Source organism: Mercenaria mercenaria, chromosome 16 (assembly GCF_021730395.1).
Source record: "Mercenaria mercenaria strain notata chromosome 16, MADL_Memer_1, whole genome shotgun sequence".
Lineage (NCBI taxonomy): Eukaryota > Metazoa > Mollusca > Bivalvia > Venerida > Veneridae > Mercenaria > Mercenaria mercenaria.
Genome location: NC_069376.1, coordinates 41,784,514 through 41,807,802, shown reverse-complemented (window position 1 = coordinate 41,807,802; position 23,289 = coordinate 41,784,514). Strand labels below are relative to the sequence as shown.

Sequence of the window (23,289 nt, the reverse complement as noted above, 5' to 3'; positions counted from 1 at the left end):
CAAGTATTTACAGATATATATGTATCAGTTAATGACCCGGAAGGTCGATTCAAATGAAGCCTCAACACGTCTGTTAGGATTATAACATTAAATGCCATTTCCAGCGAGTATCTTCAGAAGTCCTACATTACTAACTGTCAAATATGATTTCCCATACAAACGTATTTAAATTTAAAGCAACCGTACAAAGCATAAACTGAGCAGAAGAAAAGTTGTTAACAAAGAAACAAGTCCAAGGTGTCCGCATCAAACGGCATCATTTCGGTACAAAATGAGGATCGTGTAGTGCCCGGATGTGTCTATACAGGCTGCTGCATATGGTGAAAGCCTTATTACAATAGCTGCACACATGGTTCCTTTCCCCTGTATGAGTAAGCATATGCCTTTCTAATGCAAGTCGGGAACCATTCACTTTATTGCAAAAACAGCAGCGGTATTTTTCGGCTATATCCACAATTTGCGACGTCAAAGTCGTTTCGCCTTCTGCCGAAGAAAAGCGTTCGTTTTTCTTGTATATCTTCTGGTTTCTAGTAGGCCGTGGGAAAATATTTCTTTCAAAGTTTCCTGATACTGCGTCTATCAATGCACCTGAAATAAAAAAGAAAAAAAAAATAATATACCATCTAATCTGTACCGGAAAATAAATGCTTTACCTATTTAAAACGTTGAAATTATTTATTATAATTAAAGATAGACGTTTATTACGGTTACAGACTTTGTAATCTATTTTTGTATTAGGACATAATTATGCAGTTTCAAAACTCGGCTAAGTTAAAACTGTACTGGCATTGTGATCAGGTTCAAACTGAATTGCCTGTTATGTGTACATCAGAACACATGATTTCAGTTTAGATTATTTTTCCAGGAACTGTGAACTTTACTTATCGGCCGACTTCGACTCAAGACGTTGCAATGGTGCGTTTGGGGTCACGGATGCATTTCATTTCGTCTCACAAGCAGAAACAGTAAAATGTGTTCTATCTTTCGTTTGGCTGCACTGCGTCCTGTGCTTTCATTTTTAAAACTTTCCCCTAAAAACAGATATTTTCGTATTCTGTTCAGACTTAGTATCTTGAACTAAAAGCGTTGTACTTCGAGATAATCGAAATTCGACTAAAACCATTCTTACGGGGCAGGACTTGAATATGTCTTCGAGATTTTGAGAGAAGCAAGTTTAAGATACCGCGTTTCAACTTTATCCAACTTTCTCAGTTTTATTTAAGCTCAGTCCTAACCTTATGATAACCAACTGAATTAGATCAGTTTACGTAAGTGTCAACGTTAATCCAAGGAAGCAACTATAACATGGTTCCAATTCTTTCTTCGAATCAATCTGAGCAAAAGGCTGACAAAACACAACAGACTTTTAACATGGATGCACTGCTTAATTCATATTTGAGGGACAAGAAAGTACCAGTGTATAACATAGCCAGTAACTTCACGAATATTTCCTCCCTGAAATATCTATCCCAACTGGAATTATATTTAATGTCTTAAAGATCACTCGTGATAATCTAAACTAAAACGCAATCAATTTTGAAATAGTTTCCCAAAGAACAGTCTCCTGGCAGTCCGACTTGTTCAGTAGGGACAAGGTATTCATAACATAGTAAACTGGCCATACTAGTTTCTGCAAACGAGTTAACTGGTAAATGAAGACAGGCCTCGATCTTAACCTACTTTTGCTGGTAGCCAGCAGGGCTACCAACTTGTGAAATCAAGTAGCCCGATCAGGTTTCTGGTAGTCCCTTTTTGGAAAAGAGAAAAATATATTACAGTCTTCGCCTTAATTTTTTTTAGCACTTGTCATTTCAGGCAAGTAAGTTAAGAAAACCACTTGCCCGAAAAGATTTTTAATTGCCCGAAATCATTTTGTTTAAAAAATATGTATTTTAGTTTATGCTTGATTCAACATTCAGTTATTTAAAGTGTAGGCAACTAAACTACCCTTACTATCCATGTGCAGGCTAAGCAAACGTAAGTGGATAACATGTTGCAATATTCAAGTAACTAGCAGACAGAAATTATGGGAGAAAACTGTAGAAAAAAAGTAAGACATATACCAGTATCTAGTTTTATTATATACCTATATAAATTCTGTAAAAAAATCTGCTTGTATTTCACAATTAAATATGAACAGACAGACAAAAATTCCGTATTGTACCTTTTGAATTCCGTATTGTACCTTCCGTATTGTATGCTGCCGGACTATTTACATTAATATGCATTAGCCGACACTTTTCTATAAAAAGCGCACATAAAAACTTCACTATGTTCCATTTAATATCGATAAACATTGAAGATTTCGTTCAAGAACAAAACAAGAATCAAAATGGTAAAGGTATATAATAAAAGGGGCATTATAACAGTAGCTAGATCTGGGACTTTGTATTCGGCTCTCGTGGATTTTGCAAGGTCGGATCACACTCGGCGCTTGCGCGCCTCGTGAGATCCGATCTGGCAAAATCCACTCGAGCCGAATACTGCATCCCAGATCAAGCTACTGTTATAATAACCCTATTATATGCCAGGCATGGGGTTCAAATTTGCACTACCCTTCTAAAACTTTCTTTTTAGTCAGGGCCTTTAAAACATAGTGTAGCTGTTCAAATTTAACTGCAATAATGGATCTGGCTGGTTAGCCCCCCACTCCACCCACCCCCAAAAATGTTGTGTTTCTGGTGGCCAAAAAAATTAGGGTCGGTAGGTCGGTATGTTCTTTTTGTAAGCACTATTATCAAGTAAATGTAGCCTATTATCTCAGTCCGGGGCGACGTGGACAAAATAATATGTCCATAATCATCATCAACCCACCCGTGTTTAAAGCGAAAAAAAAAACCCCCATCAATTATCGGTAATTATTCTGTTGTTAAACAAGTAATTGGCCTTGTTTTCATTATCAATTAAAACCCTCTCAAAGAGCTAAAAGAAGTGTGTCGGCATCACGGCATCTGAAGTGGAGATCAAAGCGGTATAATTGCCCGAGATTGTCATGGCATTACGTCATGTTTTCGCGCCATGTGACACATCACTGTCTGATCGTACGGCCTCGGTTCTTTAAACTGCTGAGAAGAAATCAGTAAAAAAGGTTTCTTCTTTATTTTTTTTTCAAGCGAATGTGCAATATCCCGTATAAACTGACAGGTAAATGTGTCAAACAATATAATTTACGTTCACGAGGTCCCGTAACCTATTCATCCGCACTTGCAGAAATCTGTTTGCCAAAAAATCATTTTACTCGATGTATTTAAATTGCTGCCGCTTTTTAATTATTTAAGATTTTTTAATTCTGTTTTTAGTACTTTCTTGTCAGAGCCTGAATTTTATGACCATAGTATGTATTATTTATTTACTTTTAGAAATAAATGAATAATTAAGATCGCGCTGTTTGAAATTTTACAAATAATTGTATGAAACTTCGATCGTTTTTATAAAATTTTGCCTACATTTCTGTCGACATCTTATTAAGATCGTTATAGAATTCAAACTGTATTACTTCTAAAGCGGGGCTGAAAATTTGAAGCGATTATATCAAAAAATTAATGCACTACAAGCGTTTTTTGTGTACGTGTCGATAAACATTTAAGTAGCGGCGATACGATAGGTCGCACGTGCTCGTGGAATGGAAAATTACTGGCATGACGTTTTGATATCTTTACGATTCGCGGGTAAATTCTAGTCAATCCAGGTAATTTTCGTGTTATGCGGACCGGAAATATCGTTGTCATTTAAAAGGAAACATCAGATTAATCGGTGAAATTTCACGCTTTTATTATTTACAAGTTTGAAAACTTAGTAGCCCGACGGACTACCCAGCTTGGGAAATTCGGTAGTCCGTCTGAAAAACTGGCAGCCTCGGGCTACCGGGCTACCGTCAAGATCGAGGCTTGGAAGAATTAAACCTGGACGTCTGTTCATAAAACAAATTGCTTAATGACACTGTATGACCATGTTACTTATTGACAATATAAGACTAAATAAACTTTCCAGTTATCTTTATTGAAATCAATACTTCTTTTCAAGAGGATACAAGTTATACAAGACGTCAAGCACATTCAACATGCATCAAGTAGCAACAAAAGCTGATTGTTATTTTTTGTAATCTTTTTTTAACTATATGTAAACAACAGTTTTATTTATATTTACACGGCAAAAACAATGTTAAAGTATAAACAAGAGGGCCATGAATGCCCTGTATCGCTCACCTGACCTACTGACCTAAAGATCATCAAGATTAACATTCTGACCAAGTTTCATTAAGATATTTAATTAATGTGGCCTCTAAAGTGTAAACTAGCTATTCCTTTGATTTGACCCCGTGACCTAGTTTTTGACCAGACATGACCCAGATTCGAACTTGACCTAAAGATAATCAAGTTTAGCATTCTGACTAAATTTCATGAAGATACAGTCATAAATGTGGCCTCTTGGGTGTTAACAAGCTTTTCCTTTGATTTGACCTAGTTTTTGACCCCACCAGACCCAGATTTAAACTTGGTCTAAAGATCATCAAGATTAACATTCTGACCAAGTTTCATTAAGACATTATCATAAATGTGGCCTCTAAAGTGTTAACTAACTTTTCCTTTGATTTGACCTGGTGACCTAGTTTTTGACCCAACATGACCCAGATTCAAACTTGTCCTAAATACCATCAAGGTTAACATTCTGACTAAGTTTCATGAAGATACAGTCACAAATATGGCCTGTAGAGTGTTAACAAGCTTTTCCTTTGATTTGACCTGGTGACCTAGTTTTTGACCCCACCTAACCCAGATTTGAACTTTGAGCTATAGATCATTAACATGTTAGGATTAACATTTTGACCAAGTTTCATTAAGATATGGCCAGAAATGTGGCCTCTACAGTGTAAACTAGCTTTTCCTTTGATTTGATCGGGTGACCTAGTTTTTGATCCTACATGACCCAGATTCAAACTGGACCTTAAGATCATCAATATTAACATTCTGACCAAGTTTCATGAAGATACAGTCAAAAATGCGGCCTCTACAGTGTTAAGAAGCTTTTCCTTTGATCTGACCTGGTGACCTAGTTTTTGACCCCAGATGACCCAATATCGAACTCGTCCAAGACTTTATTAAGGATAACATTCTGATCAAGTTTCATTAAGATTGGGTCAAAATTGTGACCTCTAGCGTGTTAACAAGCTTTTCCTTTGATTTGACTTGGTGACCTAGTTTTTGACCCCAGATGACCCAATATCACAATCGTCCAAGATTTTATTAAGGGTAACATTCTGACCAAGTTTCATTAAGATTGGGCCAAAAATGTGACCTCTAGAGTGTTAACAAGCTTTTCCTTTGATTTGAACTGGTGACCTAGTTTTTGATCCCAGATGACCGAATATCGAACTCGTCCAAGACTTTATTGAGGGTAACATTCTGACCAAGTTTCATTAAGATTGGACCAAAATTGTGACCTCTAGAGTGTTAACAAGCTTTTCCTTTGATTTGACCTGGTGACCTAGTTTTTGACCCCAGATGACCGAATATCGAACTCGTCCAAGATTTTATTGAGGGTAACATTCTCACAAAGTTTCATTAAGATTGGGCCAAAAATGTGACCTCTAGAGTGTTAATTGTCAAATTGTTGACGACGGACGGACGGACGACGACGGACAAAGGGCAATCACAAAAGCTCACCTTTGAGCATTTTGTACTCAGGTGAGCTAAAAACACAATAAATATCATGTCTGTCCAATTTCATTCATTTTGAGCAGGGCAACACATGTAAGTTCAATGGTGATACATTTGTTGTTGCCGCCAGTGAAAGCGATCAAAAGGTAGCTTAGACCAAAACCTAGGCAGAACTTGAAAATTAGCCAGAAAATACAGTGTTCCTATATATGATCACAATCCTAGCTTTCTGTAAGCTATCAATGGTAACCCAATCTTTATTTTGATATTTCAAATTAGACGAAATTACTGAGCTGACAAGATGAAGTTTTCTCTATTTATAGAAATGGTCTATTTCCAGTTAAGGTTACCTCAACCTTAAACCCTATGTGCAAAATTTCACAGTCACGCTGACCAACATTCTGCAAAGTTTAATGTTTCCTGAAAGGAGAGTGTGACATAATTTTTAAAATACCTAATACATAACTTAAGTTTTACTGGGTGAATGCAAAAATAAAACGCCAGATTCACAATTCATAAAATCATGTTAATTACAATTTCTACAGATTCGCGTCGTCAGATAATGTACTTTTTGAGAAGCAAGTAACAAAAGTTTTAAAATACTAACTCAACGTTAATATCTACCATTAAAAGAAAATATCAGAAATAGGATTTAACAAGAAATTAATGTATTTATAATGTTCATAATGGAAAATGTGGCAGCCGCATTTTAAACTAAGGCATTATGAGCCTTTAACACATGTCACATGTGAATAGTATTGATTTGGATTAGGTATTTTACCACTAGGAAAGTAGTCAAACATAAATCACATCGTAAGGTTTTCTTAAACAAGCACTTAACAAGTTTTACTTCCAAAAGAACTAAAGCTGGCGGATTATCAATCATTGAAGCCCAAGAAACTAATGAAGACATAAATACAAGTCTAAACTGACACGAAATCAGTATTTACAAACAACAGTTTCTCTACTAATAATAGTTTTCTCTTTTCAAATCTATCAACATTCCTCCTATCTGATGAAGTACTGTTTTGGATCAAGTTGAAATATTCTGACTATGTTCTATTGTGCAAGTCAGAATCCCGATTTGAGGTTTTCTGGAATAAATGTCTCGGAACCAAAAAATTCATTGTTTACTTTTTACAAAAGGCAAATCCTTTCTCACAAGTCAATGTTGCAACAAATGATGAATGTCTTCTATTAGTTTTATATGGAGCTGGCAAGTACCAAAATTATTTTTATTTTACATATACACACTACAAAGTTCAAAAGGAATGTATCCAAAATAAGATTTTAAATTTTACAGGAATACATTATAAAAAAGCCCACAGCATTTCAGTCAAGCCCTATGTAACCACAGACACGTTGCTTACCCTGTCGTTATGACTTAAAAAACTTTTCACCCATACAAGATGTCAGATGTTTCAACAAAGAGCAAGGTTTTACTTAGGAACAAAATCTCGGTCATGCAATGACCTGATATGTCTATATAGACTACTAGAGATTGTGAAGGACTTTCTACAGTATGAACACACATATTTCCTTTCCCCAGTATGAGTGAACATATGCCTCTCTAAAGCAGCTTTCGTTCCATTTACTTTATTACATAACTGGCATCGGAATCGTTCTATAGTCTGGGCTATTTGTAGCGCTGACGTGTCCATTGATGACAGGAAGCTATTCATTTCACTGGAACCTCCTTTCATGCTTCCTGAAATATACAAATGGTTCACTTTAAAATTTGTTATACTTCTTCCAAGAACTTTATCTAACTTCTTATTTATGTCTAAAAGAGAGACTGAACTCTGGTGATGAATGCTGAAATAAGTATTACAGTACATAATATTATAAGCATTACATTTCAATTAAAATGATGTTTATTTATTTATTTATTTGGGTTTTACCGCGCACCAACACAGTATAGGTTATATGGCGCCAAACAGGACTACAAATTTTGGTTTCACATCTCATTTACATCAAAATAAAAACATGAGGTATAGAATCAAAATTTGCATACCTGCTGGAATCACAGAGTTTCTGCAAAACCAAGTGTTAAGACCCTATTAGTCGCCTCTTACGATCATGCAAGGGTAAGGCAGTGGTTCCAATTCTTTTCATACACAAATCATCCCAGAACCACATGGGGCATTAAAATGATGTAAAGTTATAACTAACGTAATCCCTCACTAATGTAATAACATGATATGTATGATCATAATACAAGTGTTTCAGCAACATTTGAACAATTTGCACACCACCTGGAAATATTTGACTAACTTTAGTTTACATTAGTAATTAGAATCATAGTATATGGACTGACGGGTAGACAAGTGATTAAGAATTTATTTTGAGTCTGCAAGACCGTATGCACTCTCAGTGCTTTTGAACCAACTATAAAGGCTGTTTAAACGAGTGCGAATAGATGATTTTGTAATTCAGTTATTAATAAGATCATGAATGATGTCATATCAAAATAATTTTGGCAACACTGGCAATATCAACCCTTCAAGTCTATTTACCAATTACAGCATAATCACTTCCATATTTCAATGTATTACTATTTCTGAATTCTACATTTAGCAATCTATAAAATGCCCTTCCTAACAGGTAAGATATGTGCATTTCATGAAAGCATTATAGATCCATAATGCTTGAACATGATGGATTATGGAAATTCCACATTTCTTGTGAAAAAGAATGGTTTTCATTACCATTGCAGAGGCAATCAAAATAGTATCCAACAGTTACATTAATAGTCCATTTCCAAAACATTTATCAGAAGTATTGATGTACCAGTAGGAACATATAGTTCTTCAATTCAGTTGTAGAAAATTGTTAAACATGCCACTTCAATTGATAATACAGTGTTTATGCATTATATAAACATCACTGTCATACCTTTTGTTCATTACAAATTTGAACTTACATGTCATTTTGACATTTAATTATAATTAAACTATTCATTGTTATGTATTTTGTCTGAATGCAATCAGGTTTCGTGTTTAAACACTCAAAACTGGTTTCTAGCATGACAATGGCAACACACTGGCAGGAAGCTGGAAACAGACCAACTATTGGATGACCTCACTGACAACAAACTGGCAACAACATGGTATGATACTGGCACTACAATTTCCATTTCTGGCAATAAACTGGCACTAGTGTCAGTGTATTGTCAGTTTCTGGTTAGAGAATAGCAACACACTGGATATAATGGACAAGTTATTTTTTTTAAAACAGCATCTGACCTCACAATGGTATGGGTTTTCTGTCTGTCTGACAGTACATTGGATATAAATTTACTCAAAGCAGATACTGACAATACACTGGTTACACACTGGCAATATATACATCTTAGCAATTTTCACAACAAAATAATATTACAAGGCACCTTATAAAAATAGCTGAGTATTGATTTTTTTTCCTCCAAAATTGTTGGCAGTGTGAAATCAGTTTGATATCAGTTGTTTTACATTTTAATGAATAAGTTTTTAAACTTTTTTTAATCAAATTCTCTTATGATGTCTTGGATCATTATGCACTTTATCATTCAGTTTGTCGTCAAATTTCTTTCAGTCTGTGTTAGGATTAGTACCATTCCATTGTCAGATCTTGCATTAAGTGGGTAATACACTGGTTTCAGCTATCAATAATAGGTAATAGCAGACCAATAATATGCCAATATACTGATATTTTACTGGCAACAAACTGACAATGCAATGGTATTACAATGGCAAAAATGAAAATTTTCGTAAGGGAGCTTTTAAGTAGTCTAATTTCTAACAAAATTTTTCATTAATATTCATTTGTCAAATATGTACCAGTTCATAAGGGTAATTGTCTTCAAAGTATAAATTCATATGAGAGGAGGTAACTAAGAAAATTACATGCATAGCATATAGTCTAATATAGCGTATTTTGTAATCTTTGATTGAACTGTAATAATTTGTACCCAGAACATGCTGTAAGCAAAATACTGATTAATTTCTGGAACTAAGTACATGTACATGTACATATAATGCTTCAGAAAGCTATTTAAATTATAACAAGAGAGTCATGATGACCCTGGATTGCTCACCTGAGTAATATGAGCTACATGTTTCAAATGTCAAACTGATGTTAAAATATTAAGAAAGTCAGTAGGTCACATTCATGGTCAATGAAATTCAGTTTTACGATCGGTGTCCAAAACTGTACATGTCATCCAAATTTCAAGGCTGTATCTTACAAAACAAGAAAGTAGGTCAGCAGGTCAAGGTCACAGTCAAGTGACATCATATTACTTGGGGTCATCAGGTGATTATAAATAAACAGTCTTGGAAATAGGATCAGATAATTTTTTAAGTATTTTTTCCTATATAACTCATATAATAATTTATTAAGTGACCCCGGGGCGGAGCCTCTTTTAACCCCCGGGGCATAATTTGAACAATTTTGGTAGAGAACTACTAAGCAATGCATCATACCAAATATCAAAAGCTTAGGTTGTGTGGTTTCAGACAAGAAGATTTTTAAAGTTTTTTTCCTATATGTCTATATAAAACATGGGACCCCCAGAGCAGGGCCTCTTTTCATCCCAGGCCCAGATTTTTAAACTTTTTTCACTATGTAAGTCTATGTAAAACTTGGGACCCCCGGGACAGGGCCATTTTTAACCCTAAGGGGATAATTTGAACAATTTTGGTAGAGGACCACTAGATGATGCTACACACCAGATATCAAAGCCCTATGCCCTGTGGTTTTGGACAAAAAGATTTTTAAAGTTTTTCCTTTCGGTTGCCATGGCAACCAGAGTTCTGCATGGAATTCAATTCTTTGAACAATTCTGAAAGGGGGCTCCCCAACTATCATTCCTGTGAAGTTTGCTGTAATTCTGCCCAGTGGTTTTCAAGAAGATATTTTTAGAAAATGTTGACGGACACACGACACACGACGGACGACAGACATTGACCAGTCACAAAAGCTCACCATGAGCCTTTGGCTCAGGTGAGCTAATAAAAACACAGCCTTTTGTTTTGTTTTGAAATTAGCGCACTGAATATGTGAGTTATTTCATAAGGAAAACCATTTAGTCTCAAGTAAACCTCCCTCTCTTAAATTTTTAACTGATAAATTGAACAATAAGCAAAATAGTAATTAAAATAAATACTCAAACATTTTTAATGATTTAAGGATTAAGTCAGTAAAGCATCCAAATGCAATAAAACATGGCAAGAACAAAAGGCTTGCATTATGCCAATGAAAAGTATCCTAGTCAATCAGCATTTATTCAAGTAATTAGTTTAATCATATTTTATTGCTAATATTATTATTTACATTGATCATATCATATATCAATACCGGTAATTGTACATGTACAGTCAAAAGAAATAAGTAAATAATTCAAGAAATTAACAAAGAACACATAAACATCTGACTTCAGAGGCTTCCATCAAAATTTCTTCTTTTGAAATATCCCTACAGTAATTGTGATTTTTTTTTTTTTTACTATATATGGCTCAGAAGTTTTGGTCATTATCATTTTAAACATTTCTCTATACAAACTTTAAAATATGCACAGAAGCATGCTTGCTTTCCCCTTCCTCTGGTTCACAAATTTCCCTTCATTGCATTTTCAAACATGTCACTAAATAAACTTTGAAATATGCAAGAAGCATGCCTCTCTGTTTTCCCCTTCACAAATTTCCTGTCACAGCAATTTTTAAGCATGTCTCTTATAAGCTTTGAGATATACACAGTGGTGTGTTTTTCTCAAATCCTGTCACAACTGCTAAATACAAAAAGCTGTGTGCTTTCTCTTTACTCTGGATTTAAGTTTACTCTCACTGCTGTTTCAAACATGTCTCTTTAGCTTTAAATTACTGGACTCAATACAAAGTAAATCATTTGGAAACTGATACAGTGGACAGTGAACGATTTCATATCATTCTTGCTGGTAAATCTTGTCACAAATTGTTACAAACATAATAAAGCTACTCCTATATAAATAAATAAAAACAAAATCAATTTCAAAAGTTTACTAGAGCAGTTTCCATTTCTGTGAACTCATTTTTTCAGTGTGATCTAGTTTGTCTTCCCAGTAAATTGCAACTGTAAAATTGCTTTGAAAAAATTCCCACATACAAATAACATTCAGCTTTTACCCTTATCATGCTGGACACAATTCATTCTGCTTTGGCGACCAGTGTAGTGAGTTGGGTTTTACAGCAAAATCGAAACTAAAAGGTCATATATTGTGACCAGTGTAGATCATGACAAGCCGGCACATCCATGTAATCTGATCAAGATCTACACTATTCGCCACTCAGTCAGTATCTTTTAGGTAAGCAGTGAACTAAGCACCCCTTTTAACAGTTAATGGCACTGTCCAAATTGAAAGTTGGACAAGTTCATTATAGAAATTTAGCAGGGTAAGGGTTAGGTTTATATGAATATGCTGTTCATCGAACATACTGTTCATCCTACTTCCTCGGTTGTTGTTTAGAAATATGGACAGTGAACATGTGCGTTTTCTGATTACTCTTATTGGCAAATCTCCGGTCACAATAGTTGCAGGCATATGGTCGCTCTCCAGTGTGTTTTCTCATATGTATCTGAAGAGAAACTTTGGAACGCTCCCTCTTTCCACAAACAGAACATGCATAACCACCTGCAACAAAAACAAATAAATTATGTTACTTCAGTAATTTATGTTATATCCCTTAAAAATATATGATAATAATTTAATTATATCTCTCAAAAGGAAATAATCAAACAGAGCTTATCACTTATATCAATTCTACTCCGATGTGTCTTATTCCTTTCAAAAGAAATCACATAGACTTTATTACAGCATTGGTATGGTGCTCATGATTCCTGAAATGTATGTGAAATAGAAGAAAATGAAGAACCTATTTTAAATTTAATGCAGGAAAACACCATATTTTGGAATATTTATGTAGTCACCTCTATAATTATGTTGTGTTTTGGTATTTTTTTGATTTTTGTTTTGTTTTTTTGTTTAATCAAATACTGTTTAAAGATCATCAAGTCTTAACTTTCTTCTCTGGCAATAATGACTAGTTTCTCTGGATGGTCTAGACAAATGGATCCAATCAGTAATTCAAGGGCCATAATTCAAAATTCCTAAGCGGATTTGACTAGTTATCGACCTTGGCCGAGGTATTATGGTCAAACACATTTTGTTCAAGTTTGGTGAAGATCCGATGAGAAAGTGCAGACAAGCTTTGTGACAGACACACACACACAGACAGACAGATGGACACACAGACTGGAGTAAATCAATATGTCTCCCTCATCACTGTGTGGTGGGAGACATAATTAACAATGGAATATTCTAGTCATTTATCCATAGATGTCTTGTGATATTCATTAACATGTTTTGTTTGCTTGTGCCAACTCATTCATATTAATAAACCAAATTGTGCAAAACATAAATTGTACTTATACACTGCTGCATGCATAGGCATTTGCCAACTATAGAGCAAAAACTATGTTTTCAGTCAAGTTTGCACTAAGACCTTGACCTTTGATTTACTGACCAAAAACAACCATTTAAACTGACCAAAAGCAATCATCCTTTGTCTCATGTTATTGATCCAGAAACATTTTCATTCTTCAGTCCACTGCAACCTTTGACCTACTGGCCTGTGTAACAATATGTGTCCTGTGCTGACATCATGCAATTATTTTACTAAGTCTAACAACTGAAGGTCCAGTTATACAGAACAGACAGAGCAACAGACATGAGCATAACAGTATACACTTCTTACATGGACATTATATATCTCTTCCATATAGTACCCATCAACTAAAACTACACTGTCCCAAGATTCTTTGCATTGTGTCAAGAGTTATACAAACACAATTTTGGCCATACAGAGACTTTTTCAACATTTTATGGTGGCACCTAGCAGAATGACCCTAGGTACCCCTCCAAGCACTGATTAAGGTATAGGTGGGCATCTGGGTAGAACACACACCCTTCCACAAACCAGCTGGATGGCATCCTCTTTCAGAAGTTAATACAAATCAAAGTAAATTTCAAGTGTACATAATTTATTACAGTAAAGGTCATGAAATCTTCAACACACATCAGTTATCAGTTAGCTGCAACAAGAGACTCTTTTTTCTTTTTTTTTTTTGAAAAATCTGTCCCTGCAACATTGCAAAATGTATTTTCCATACTGGCTCTTAATGTTATTTTTACGTGGAAACTATTTTCTCAAAGCTTTAATTGGCAAGAGTGTTGTCCATACTGTCTCAAGACCTGTTTTATGTTGCTCATTAATTATATTGCTGACTTGAAGCTCCTTTTTATGTTGCTTTAATGAAGAAAATTTTTCTCATCATTTTTTCAGGTAATATGGTAAATCATGCTGTTGGTGCTGACTTAAAAAGTGTCTTTTAATGTTGCTTTTGTGGGAAAATCTTTTCTCACACACTGTACACTGAAATGGTTTTTCTCCAGTATGTGTTCTCAAATGTATGTCCAACTGGTACCTGTAAGAACAAATAGATATTTTTACATTTTAAATAATGGTTTCAAAACTGGAAGACAGCAAGTATATAAATCTTTTTAAACTTATGTTGTATTTTTTATTCAAACTTCTCTAGAAAAATTCAGGAACCATTTAGGTTACAACACTATTTTTGAGATTAGTCTTTTGAATGACTGCTCCAAATCAACATCTTGAAATTTACAAAGTGTGCAGTTCTATATATATAAGACTTATAACATTTAAGCCACGAGATATGTATTTTCCATTTCAAAATATGGACTACAAAATCAATATGAATAGATACAAAACTTTTAGAAAACTGAACCGCCTTTAACAAAATCCTGCTTTGACATAAGGTGAGAGGCACCACAGCTTTGAAAAGTCTAAAGTTACTAACTTGCTACTGTGAAATCATTTAAATTTATCGGAAACTAATTTTCATGGATTTTGTGTGAAATTAAATCTTTATGAACTGGCAAATTTTCAATCTATCTCATCTATTAAATTTGAAATCGACGATACAGCTGTCTCCCATATTTGTTGTTGTTGTTGCGTTTAACGTCACACTGACACAATTATAGGAAATATAGTGATTTTCCAGCTTCGACGGAGGAGGAAGACCCCAGGTGCCACTCTGTGCATTATTTCATCACGAGAGGGCACTTGGGTAGAACCAGCATCCTTCTGTAAGAGAGTTGGATGGCTTCCTCACATGAAGTATTCATCGCCCTGAGTGAGGCTTGAACCCCGAGTGAGGCGCGAACCCACATCGGTGAGGGGCAAGTGATTCGATGTCAGAGGCCTTAAACCAGTTTGCCACGGAGGCCCCCACAAATATTTGTGATTTCACAGTATCTCGATTTCATACATATGCAAATTACTTAAGGCCGATAGAATACTGTCAGGAATTAATTAAATTACTACCTGCTCTGTGTGATTTTCCCACAAATGGGACAAACATGCTTGAATACTAAACCAGAATGCTGAATAGTGGAGATCATATCTGCCTGATCTGAAGATAGACAAAAAACATTATCTTAAACATATTTTCATATACAAAATTCAGTATTAGGACAGATTTTTAGCACTTAACTGGTTAAGAGAGTTAAGCAGTCACATTCATTTTTGAAAGAAATGGTTTACTACTATATACTTAACCAATCAGGTTGCAAGACCTGAAGGAAAAGACATTACCTTTTATCAACCAACACGTAGATACTGCTTAGAAAACTTGCAGCTAAAGCAGTTTGTCATAAAAAAAGGTTGAAAACTTCACTAAAACATATCAATCAAAATAATAATATATATTTATCTTTTCATGTAACCACAGCTCCCTGCTAATGATACGTATCTCTCTTTTCATATAAGGACACTTCCCTGTCTGTTCTCTCTTCCCCTCATTTCCGCAATGTCGTAACTAGCTTTTTTTTTTTTTATAGTTTTGGGAAACAAGGTTTAAAGATTTGAGAGTCAGTGACATTACACCAGTAGTAGTGACTACTTAAAGCCCAGTTGAACTAAAATTTAGCCTGTTTATGTTAATTCTACAAGGCCACAAATTCACCATCATACAGAGGTCATAGAAACATACCAAATGATACTAAAATCTCAATTTTGCCAAAAATGCACTACTGTCACTCCGGAATAAAGGTGACGATCTGACAGGAAAACCTCATTATGATGTTCTTTGAACATAAAGCTGAATGAGCAAGGCAAACCCATTTACAAACTGTTGTGACATCTCTGTACTGAGACAGCAATAAGAAGTTATTTCAGTTTTATTTAACTCTTACATACTGCTATATTCCCAAGTCAACATTTGTAATTGCAGCAGTTTTGTACAATGCTTGGTTATGGATTGAATGATTATTTTGTTCTCAGAACTCTAATACAAAACTGTACCATCAAGAAATCCCGTTTAGAAGTATTAGTCAACGAAGAAAAACAAACAACAAGACTTTAGTGTTAGAAACAACAAATGTAACATTGTAACATAAAATCTAAATGTTCAACAAAGAAGCTGAGAAGTACAGTAAACATTTAATCGATGTTTATACACAAGTTTCTGTAATTCTGGTATATACTCGTATGTCTCAATATGTACACACAATGTAGAAATCCAGCAAAATGCTCATGATTTACTGTACTTCTTTAACAACACAAAGTCTGGTTACGTCGGCCACTATTTGAGCACTGCCAATGTGCACATCACTAGAAATTTGATATCCACTGTGTTAGCTACACGTAATTCCGGTAAAGAAGTAATATAACCTGAATTCAAGTAAGCTGTGAAATGTTTGAAATGATATCTACACAGTGGCATCACAAGAATGCTTCTGAGTTCCATGTTTGGATATCTCTGCAAATCTGGTATTTCTGCATGCCGGAAGACTCCTGGAAATTCTGTAAGTAACATAGATGGAGACTTTTGAGCTCCCATTCTAATATAACTGGAAAAGCTGGTACACATTCTGTGATATAATTTGAAATTCCAATGTCTACATCTTCATACTACTGGAGATATTGCTCTCTATGTTGCGACATAAAGTGAGTTTTCATGTTACTTTTATGGGAAAATTTTTTCTCACACACTGTACACTGATATGGCTTCTCTCCAGTATGTGTACGCAAGTGTATATCCAACTGGTACCTGTAAGTAAAATATAAACATAGTATATATATTTTCTATGACCATTGTTATCTGATATCATGATAAAATTATGCTGCAAGAGTCAGCATCAAAGTGCCGAAGCTTACACTGCAAGAAGTTTTTAAGCTTTATGCATTCCTGGATTTCAAACAGAATATTTCAATTTCATTCAAGTATTCTATCATCATTACATGAATACTGACCATGTATCAGTAACAAATCTTTATGTTGATCTTTTACTTTCTTTGATTGTGGTCAGACACCATTTTAACAGTATTTCAATTATGTAACCCTCATCATACTGGACACGATTAATTCTGCCTTTGCAACCAGTGTAGATCATGATCAGCCTGCACAACTGTGCAGTCTGATCAAGATCTGCACTGGTCGCCATTCAGTCAGTATATTTTTGTGAGCATCCCTTTAAACAGTTAATGGTACTGTCCAAATTCAAAGGTGGACAAGTTCATTATATAAATTTAGCAGGGTAAGGTTTAACTCATTGTTTATGGAAGCTTCTTTACTTATTTTTTCCACAACTGAGAGCCAACATCTACACACAGGATGAATAGCTTTATATGTATCGTTTTCTCTTTATTCATTATGAAAAGAAGGAATTGTCCCTCCTTTAAACTGGTATTCCACTAAAAAAATGCGGACATGTGATGTTTGCCCAGCAAGGGCTATAAACTAGACTACTGCATTAGATCTCTCAATGGTATCACTGATAAACACAGTACCTGCTTTGCAAAAATTTTCCACAGAACTGGCACCTGTATTTACCAAGAGCAGCTGTTCTTCCTTCAAGAATAGGCAGCATTTCATTTAACTGACCTGAAAGTAAAAAAAAAAATATTCACATTGGAGGCTTAACTAACTTCAGAATATAATGTCTTTGAACATGGTTTTGGAAAAATGAAGAGGTCATTTTTCAAACAATGGTTTAACATGTTGTACAATGGAGACAGTTGATAGTATTGGTTTAAGGAGCACTGTTGCATAGAAAGTGGCCATGTGTTATTTTAGTCCTGGTAGTGCTGTGTATTTTTCTTCATGCACACACATTTTATGGCCTGTCACAGTTTGAATACAACTTACTGTTTTCAAATTTCTAAGTAACATTAAATGATTATTCTAAAACTTTTAAGATTTTCTTTTATATAAACAAAGAAGGATTTTACCGTGTATTGTCTTGTCAGTTAATTAAAACACGTTTCGCAAAAGCACCAAGGGAAGTAATGCATCCATTTATGCCTAAGAAAGGATTCCAGATTAGTATCCCTTCCTGGTGTAATTCAAGCATGGCAGAATGGAAACAGATTTTAGTTTTGTGTGCTTTGTTGGCAAATAAAACATGGTTTTTCGTTCAGATGCATCTGATTAATCATGAAGGCCTCAAACCGTGTTTTATTTCCCAACAAAGCATGCAAAACTAAAATCTTTCCCAAATTAAAATTTCCTATTATATGAAACTTCTATATCACATTTTCTTAGTTTGCACTTTGAAAAATTTAACATGAGACATATCTTAATTATACATATTATTTATTTCTACAGAAAACAATACACTATCCATGATGAATTCAAAACGAATGCATACAAATTCTAAGAATCATTCAAAACCACAACAGTGAAAATGATATTTCAGTTTGTTTCTACGTATAAAAAGCTAAAATGTTTTAACATCTTTATAAACATTCGCCTGACAATCCTAAACCGACAGGAGTCTAAGTGCTACCATCGGTTATCAATGTGTAAATGTCAGAATTGTATACAGACATTCTACTGACACTTCTCTCCTTGCAATTAGAAAGTCTGTCAATTCTTTCCGATATCTGTAAATGCTTTCTCATTTCAAATACACTATATAACCAGTCATAAAATTTCTACCGTGGACAAAAAATTCCTTACAAAACACATTCAGCATTTTTACACCAAGTTTTCATTTCATTTTCCATGCAGATCTGCTTTTGTCACAATCCATAAAAACACATTACCATTTTCACACAAAGCTCCTTTTTCAGTTTGCATTACACAAAAGCTATTTTTTTTTAAAAGCATTTTGACATCCTTCTGCAATTGCACACACATACTACTTCAAACGTTTTCATATTTTCTACAAAGACCAACTAATACAATACCAACCATTCAAGGCATCTTCTTATTTCATATGTACTACATAATGACTTTTTAAATTTCCTTTATGGGCAAATCCTTTGTTACAATATTGACAAACATAAGGGCGTTCCCCAGTATGAATTCGTTCATGTATTATTAAGGCCTGACGTGTTGCTAGACTTTTTCCACAAAATTTGCATTTGAATAATTCTTCTCCCGTATGAAGCCGTTCATGGACTTTCAAAGCACTTCTAGAGCCCAAACGTTTCTGGCAGTATCTGCACTGTTTATTTGAATCTTCTGCATCTCCTCCGAATTCTCCATCTTTGTTGCCATGGGAACTGGCCTCTATCTGTCCACTTTCGTTACCGCCATAAACAGGTCTCTGAGGTGGATGTCTTCTCCTTGTAGAGTCTGGAATAAAAACAGACTGGTACTGAATATCAACCCAAATAATTGAGTTTTATCTTGTTCTTCTAACTTATTAATCATACTTAATCTTATAACTAATCGGGATTCAAAGTGTTTATAATTTATAAGGAGTCATACAATTGGGTTTATTAACTATAAACAATTTAACATTCTCGTTCAGTTAGTAGTTTTTATTAATTTCCTCCTACATAAATTCTAGTACGAAACACATGTAACGACTATATATGTAAAATAACAAGTAAAAATATTATAGCCTCAAGACGACATAATGTGTACTCCTTTGTTGCATTATGAAATAATATAAAACAGATCATATGTGTATGAATGGATTGGGGAAACATTATTCCTTTCGGTTATAGATGCAAGTAAAGGTACTTCCGGTGATGAAAAATTAAAACAAGAGCACCGAAATGCGAAGCAATATATGCCCGAAGGCATGACCTTTGACCCCTACGTGTGACCTTGACCTTGAAGCAAGCCATCTGAAACATGCACTCTGCAAGTCATCTTGATGTGTTGAACATTTGTGTCAAGTTTCTTTTAAGCAGTTCAAGAGTTAGAGCTGACACGAAACAAAGTCATATGACCTTTAACCCCTAGGTGTGACCTTGACCTTAAAGCAAGCCATCCAAAACATGCGCTCTGCATGTTATCTCCATGTGGTGAACATTTGTGTCAAGTTTCGTCGAAATCCCTCAAGGTGTTCATGAGATACAAAACAGACACGAAATTGCTAATTTACATTTACAGCTAAAGTATGCCAAAATATCACACGAGAATACAATATCACACAAAAATCACTGACTGTCATACAACGAGTCCAATAACTTATACGGCTCATAATGCCTTTGTTTAAAATGTGGCTGCCACATTTTTGATCATTAACATAAAATACATTAATTTCTTTTCATATCCTATTTCTGATAATAACTTTCTTTGACATTTGTCAAAGGTTTGAATACTGCTGAATATACTAAAATGTTTTACTGAATCATTGTTTTTTATTACCTCCCTTTAATGCTCTAACTATAACAGTTCATGTGCAATATTATGGATAACATGGTGTAATAGGCCTCTATTTCACCAAAAGCGTACATACAACTTGATAATTCAAGCTTTAAAAATGTCAAACGATAGAAATAAGGTGCATATTGACAAGTTATATAGTGACAGAAGTTCATAAAAATTTCCTTTAGATTACCTCCCCTGATAATTTTGGTTTTTCACGAGTTATCTCCCCTGAAAACTAGAAAAATATGATTTTGTCCCTTTCCCTACGTGGAATTTTAGATTTCTTTTTGATATTTGTATCAGAATCATATAATACAGCTTTCTACCGCAAAATTTTCTCAATACTCAAGTACAGATTCTCATAATCAAAGAAATTACATATTTCCCATAGGCATCAATGTTAACATCTCTCGGTGAAAAGTTTTTAATTTTGAATGTCTTTAAAGTGACCAAATTTCATTTAAATATTACCATCCAGTTACAAGATATGAAATATGGCTATTACACCATGTTACCCTTAGAAGTAGTGCTTTTCTAACCTTGTAAGTATGCATAACATCTATTTGGAAAGCTGTTCATCTGTTTTTATTAAAGATAAATATTTGAAACATTATAAATATCTATATGGGAGGCCCCCACCCTTTTGAACCTCCCTCTACTTTGCAGATTCCACATTCCACTGTAGTACTTAATGAATCCCTGCATTTAAGCAAAAATATCACTGATGACCAAAGGTTGAGTCACCTTCTTACTTATTTACTTCTGACGAGTATGTTTGTTCTCCTCAGCTAGAAAGAAATATACATGATCTTTTTTAATAGGCCGTGGTTACGAGTATATATGTCAATATATCTAGATCAATACAGGAAAATAGGAAACAACACAGCAGTAATGCAAGTTTGTTTTGTAAAGCTAGCTTTAAAATCTCGATCATATCCCTGACCAAAAGGTATCCCATGAGCTTTACTGGCAAATAGTTCTTCAAATTGTTTGAACAGTTGAATATAATGTTCTGCAAGACAATCTCCAAAAAGTGAAACTGTTTAACACTAAGAGAAACTAAAAAAAAAAAAAAAAAAAAAAAAAAAACTAAAAACTCAAGGGATTCAAATTCAACAGCCTGGACCACTCAACAACATATGCTCAAAAAGAAAGAATTTAACACTGGTAAACATTGTCTTGAATTTTTTAACAGAATTTTTGCGTAACTGACCACTTTCTAATTGAAAACAATTCTTACTCTTTTATCTACCCCTTACACTCCCCCTTTTTTGTATTCTGCAAGTTACTAAAATGTACTTGTTGTTTGATTTTTGAAGCCACCCTTCTACAATATTTTTCTGTTACAGGTACTTTTTGTTGTGGTCCTACTTTGCGATGCATGGCTTTAAGGCTGTGTTTAGAGTGCTCTGTGCTTCCAGGAAATCTACCCTTACCTTTTATCTTTTGTACTTTACTGACAAGTTTTCAAGTTAATGCAAGAAAACCAGGCATTGTGTGACAGAAAATACAGATAATGCCTGCCCAAGCTTTCTGTGTTTTAGGCCCTTAATCTTTACCATATCACCATAATAAGGCAACAAATGGTTTTACTACTGTAACAATATTCAAGTCTTTGATTACAGTTTAATACATTTTACTATATACATATGACATGGAGCATAGTATATCTTTCATACATAACCAAATTTGAAATACTGTTAAACTGGCTGACAAATAGCCACAACTATATTATTTTGGGTTTAGCAGATACTTGAAAGCTTCTTTAACCTTTAGCATACTGAAGGCAAGAAGTTCTTCCTTTGCGACCAGTGCAGACCATGATCAGCCTTCACATCCGTGCAGGCTGATCAAGGTCTGCACTGTTTGCTATTCTGTCAGTAAATTTTACATTGAACACTTCTTTGAATAATAAGTGGTACTGACCAAATTGAATGATGGACCAGTCCATTTTAGAAATTTAGCAGGGTAAAGGTTAACACATAACAATATGAAATGACCTAAACTTGTACTGTAAAAACACATTCCCTTTAAAGACCTGCATGAAAATCCTTTATATTAACACTTTACAGCATATTGTGTATGCAATGTCACAAATCGTCAAATGCAACAGTGGCAAAACTTCCTGTATGAATCAATAAAAGGCTGATAAAATCTGGTTACAAACAGAAGTAAATTAACACATTTATTGCATACACAGTCGCTTCCCTTCAGTTTTTGTTCATATTTTTCCTTTGTATCTGTTTGAATGTATTTAAACTTATTTACAGTCACTACCATAGACTCCTCCAGAAGACGTTAATTAATTTTAGTTGGAGGATAGTATAAGACAGAAGATCTAATTTGACAAGCTAAATTCCCGGTTCTTTAGCATGATAGTTGTAATACTCGAGACTCCTATCCCAGTGTTAGTAGCTGTCAGATGCAGGAGTTGGGGATCAAACTCACAATCCCTGGTTTTGTAGTCAGTCAGTGTTTCCACTGTGTCCAGTGTGTGTTACTACAGAGGTATGAATTTCAGCTAGCTAGTTTCAAATCCTATACACTTTCTCATTTACAGTATATTGACACACAAGCCATTAGAAATCTTGTTTTTTAACATGCATAACTGCGTGTAGTTTGAGATTATTTTTCTGAGCAAAACCCTTCCCACAAATACTACAAATATGTGGCCGCTCGCCTGTGTGAATTCGCTCATGTATCGTCAGATCTGCTCGTGATCGTATGTATCTCTGGCAATATCTACACTGATATTTTCCTCTGAATTCGGCTTTGAACTGCTGTAGACCTAAAAAGGAAAAGAATAAATAATGTAGACATTCATGAATGTATATATATAAGTTAGGCTCTGTAGTCTGCTATATAAAAAGGTCCTAAAAGACTGTTTTGCTTGTACATCAAACTACAAAATGTACCTGAGAAT

General features: G+C 34.6%; 1 protein-coding gene across 12 annotated transcripts in view; it reads right to left on the bottom strand.

Moving 5' to 3' along the window:
• Positions 1-23,289, bottom strand: part of LOC123539568 (zinc finger protein 768-like) — a 129,605-nt gene that overhangs the window by 40,099 nt on the left and 66,217 nt on the right. Inside the window, exons 5-6 of one of the 12 annotated variants that reach the window (XM_053526828.1) lie at positions 15,080-15,167; positions 13,934-14,156 (exon numbers count right to left, since the gene is read on the bottom strand). The exons of 5 other annotated variants lie outside the window; for them this stretch is intronic. In XM_053526828.1, the coding sequence (XP_053382803.1) occupies positions 14,003-14,156; positions 15,080-15,167 (242 nt within the window). In that variant the 3' untranslated portion in view covers positions 13,934-14,002. Of the gene's footprint in view, positions 1-66; positions 589-3,978; positions 7,366-12,072; positions 12,304-13,933; positions 14,157-15,079; positions 15,168-15,915; positions 16,806-17,545; positions 17,640-18,333; positions 19,338-21,978; positions 23,155-23,289 lie in introns of those variants that run through there. 6 more of the 12 variants (XM_053526832.1, XM_053526817.1, XM_053526822.1 and 3 more) reach the window with 6 other exon arrangements.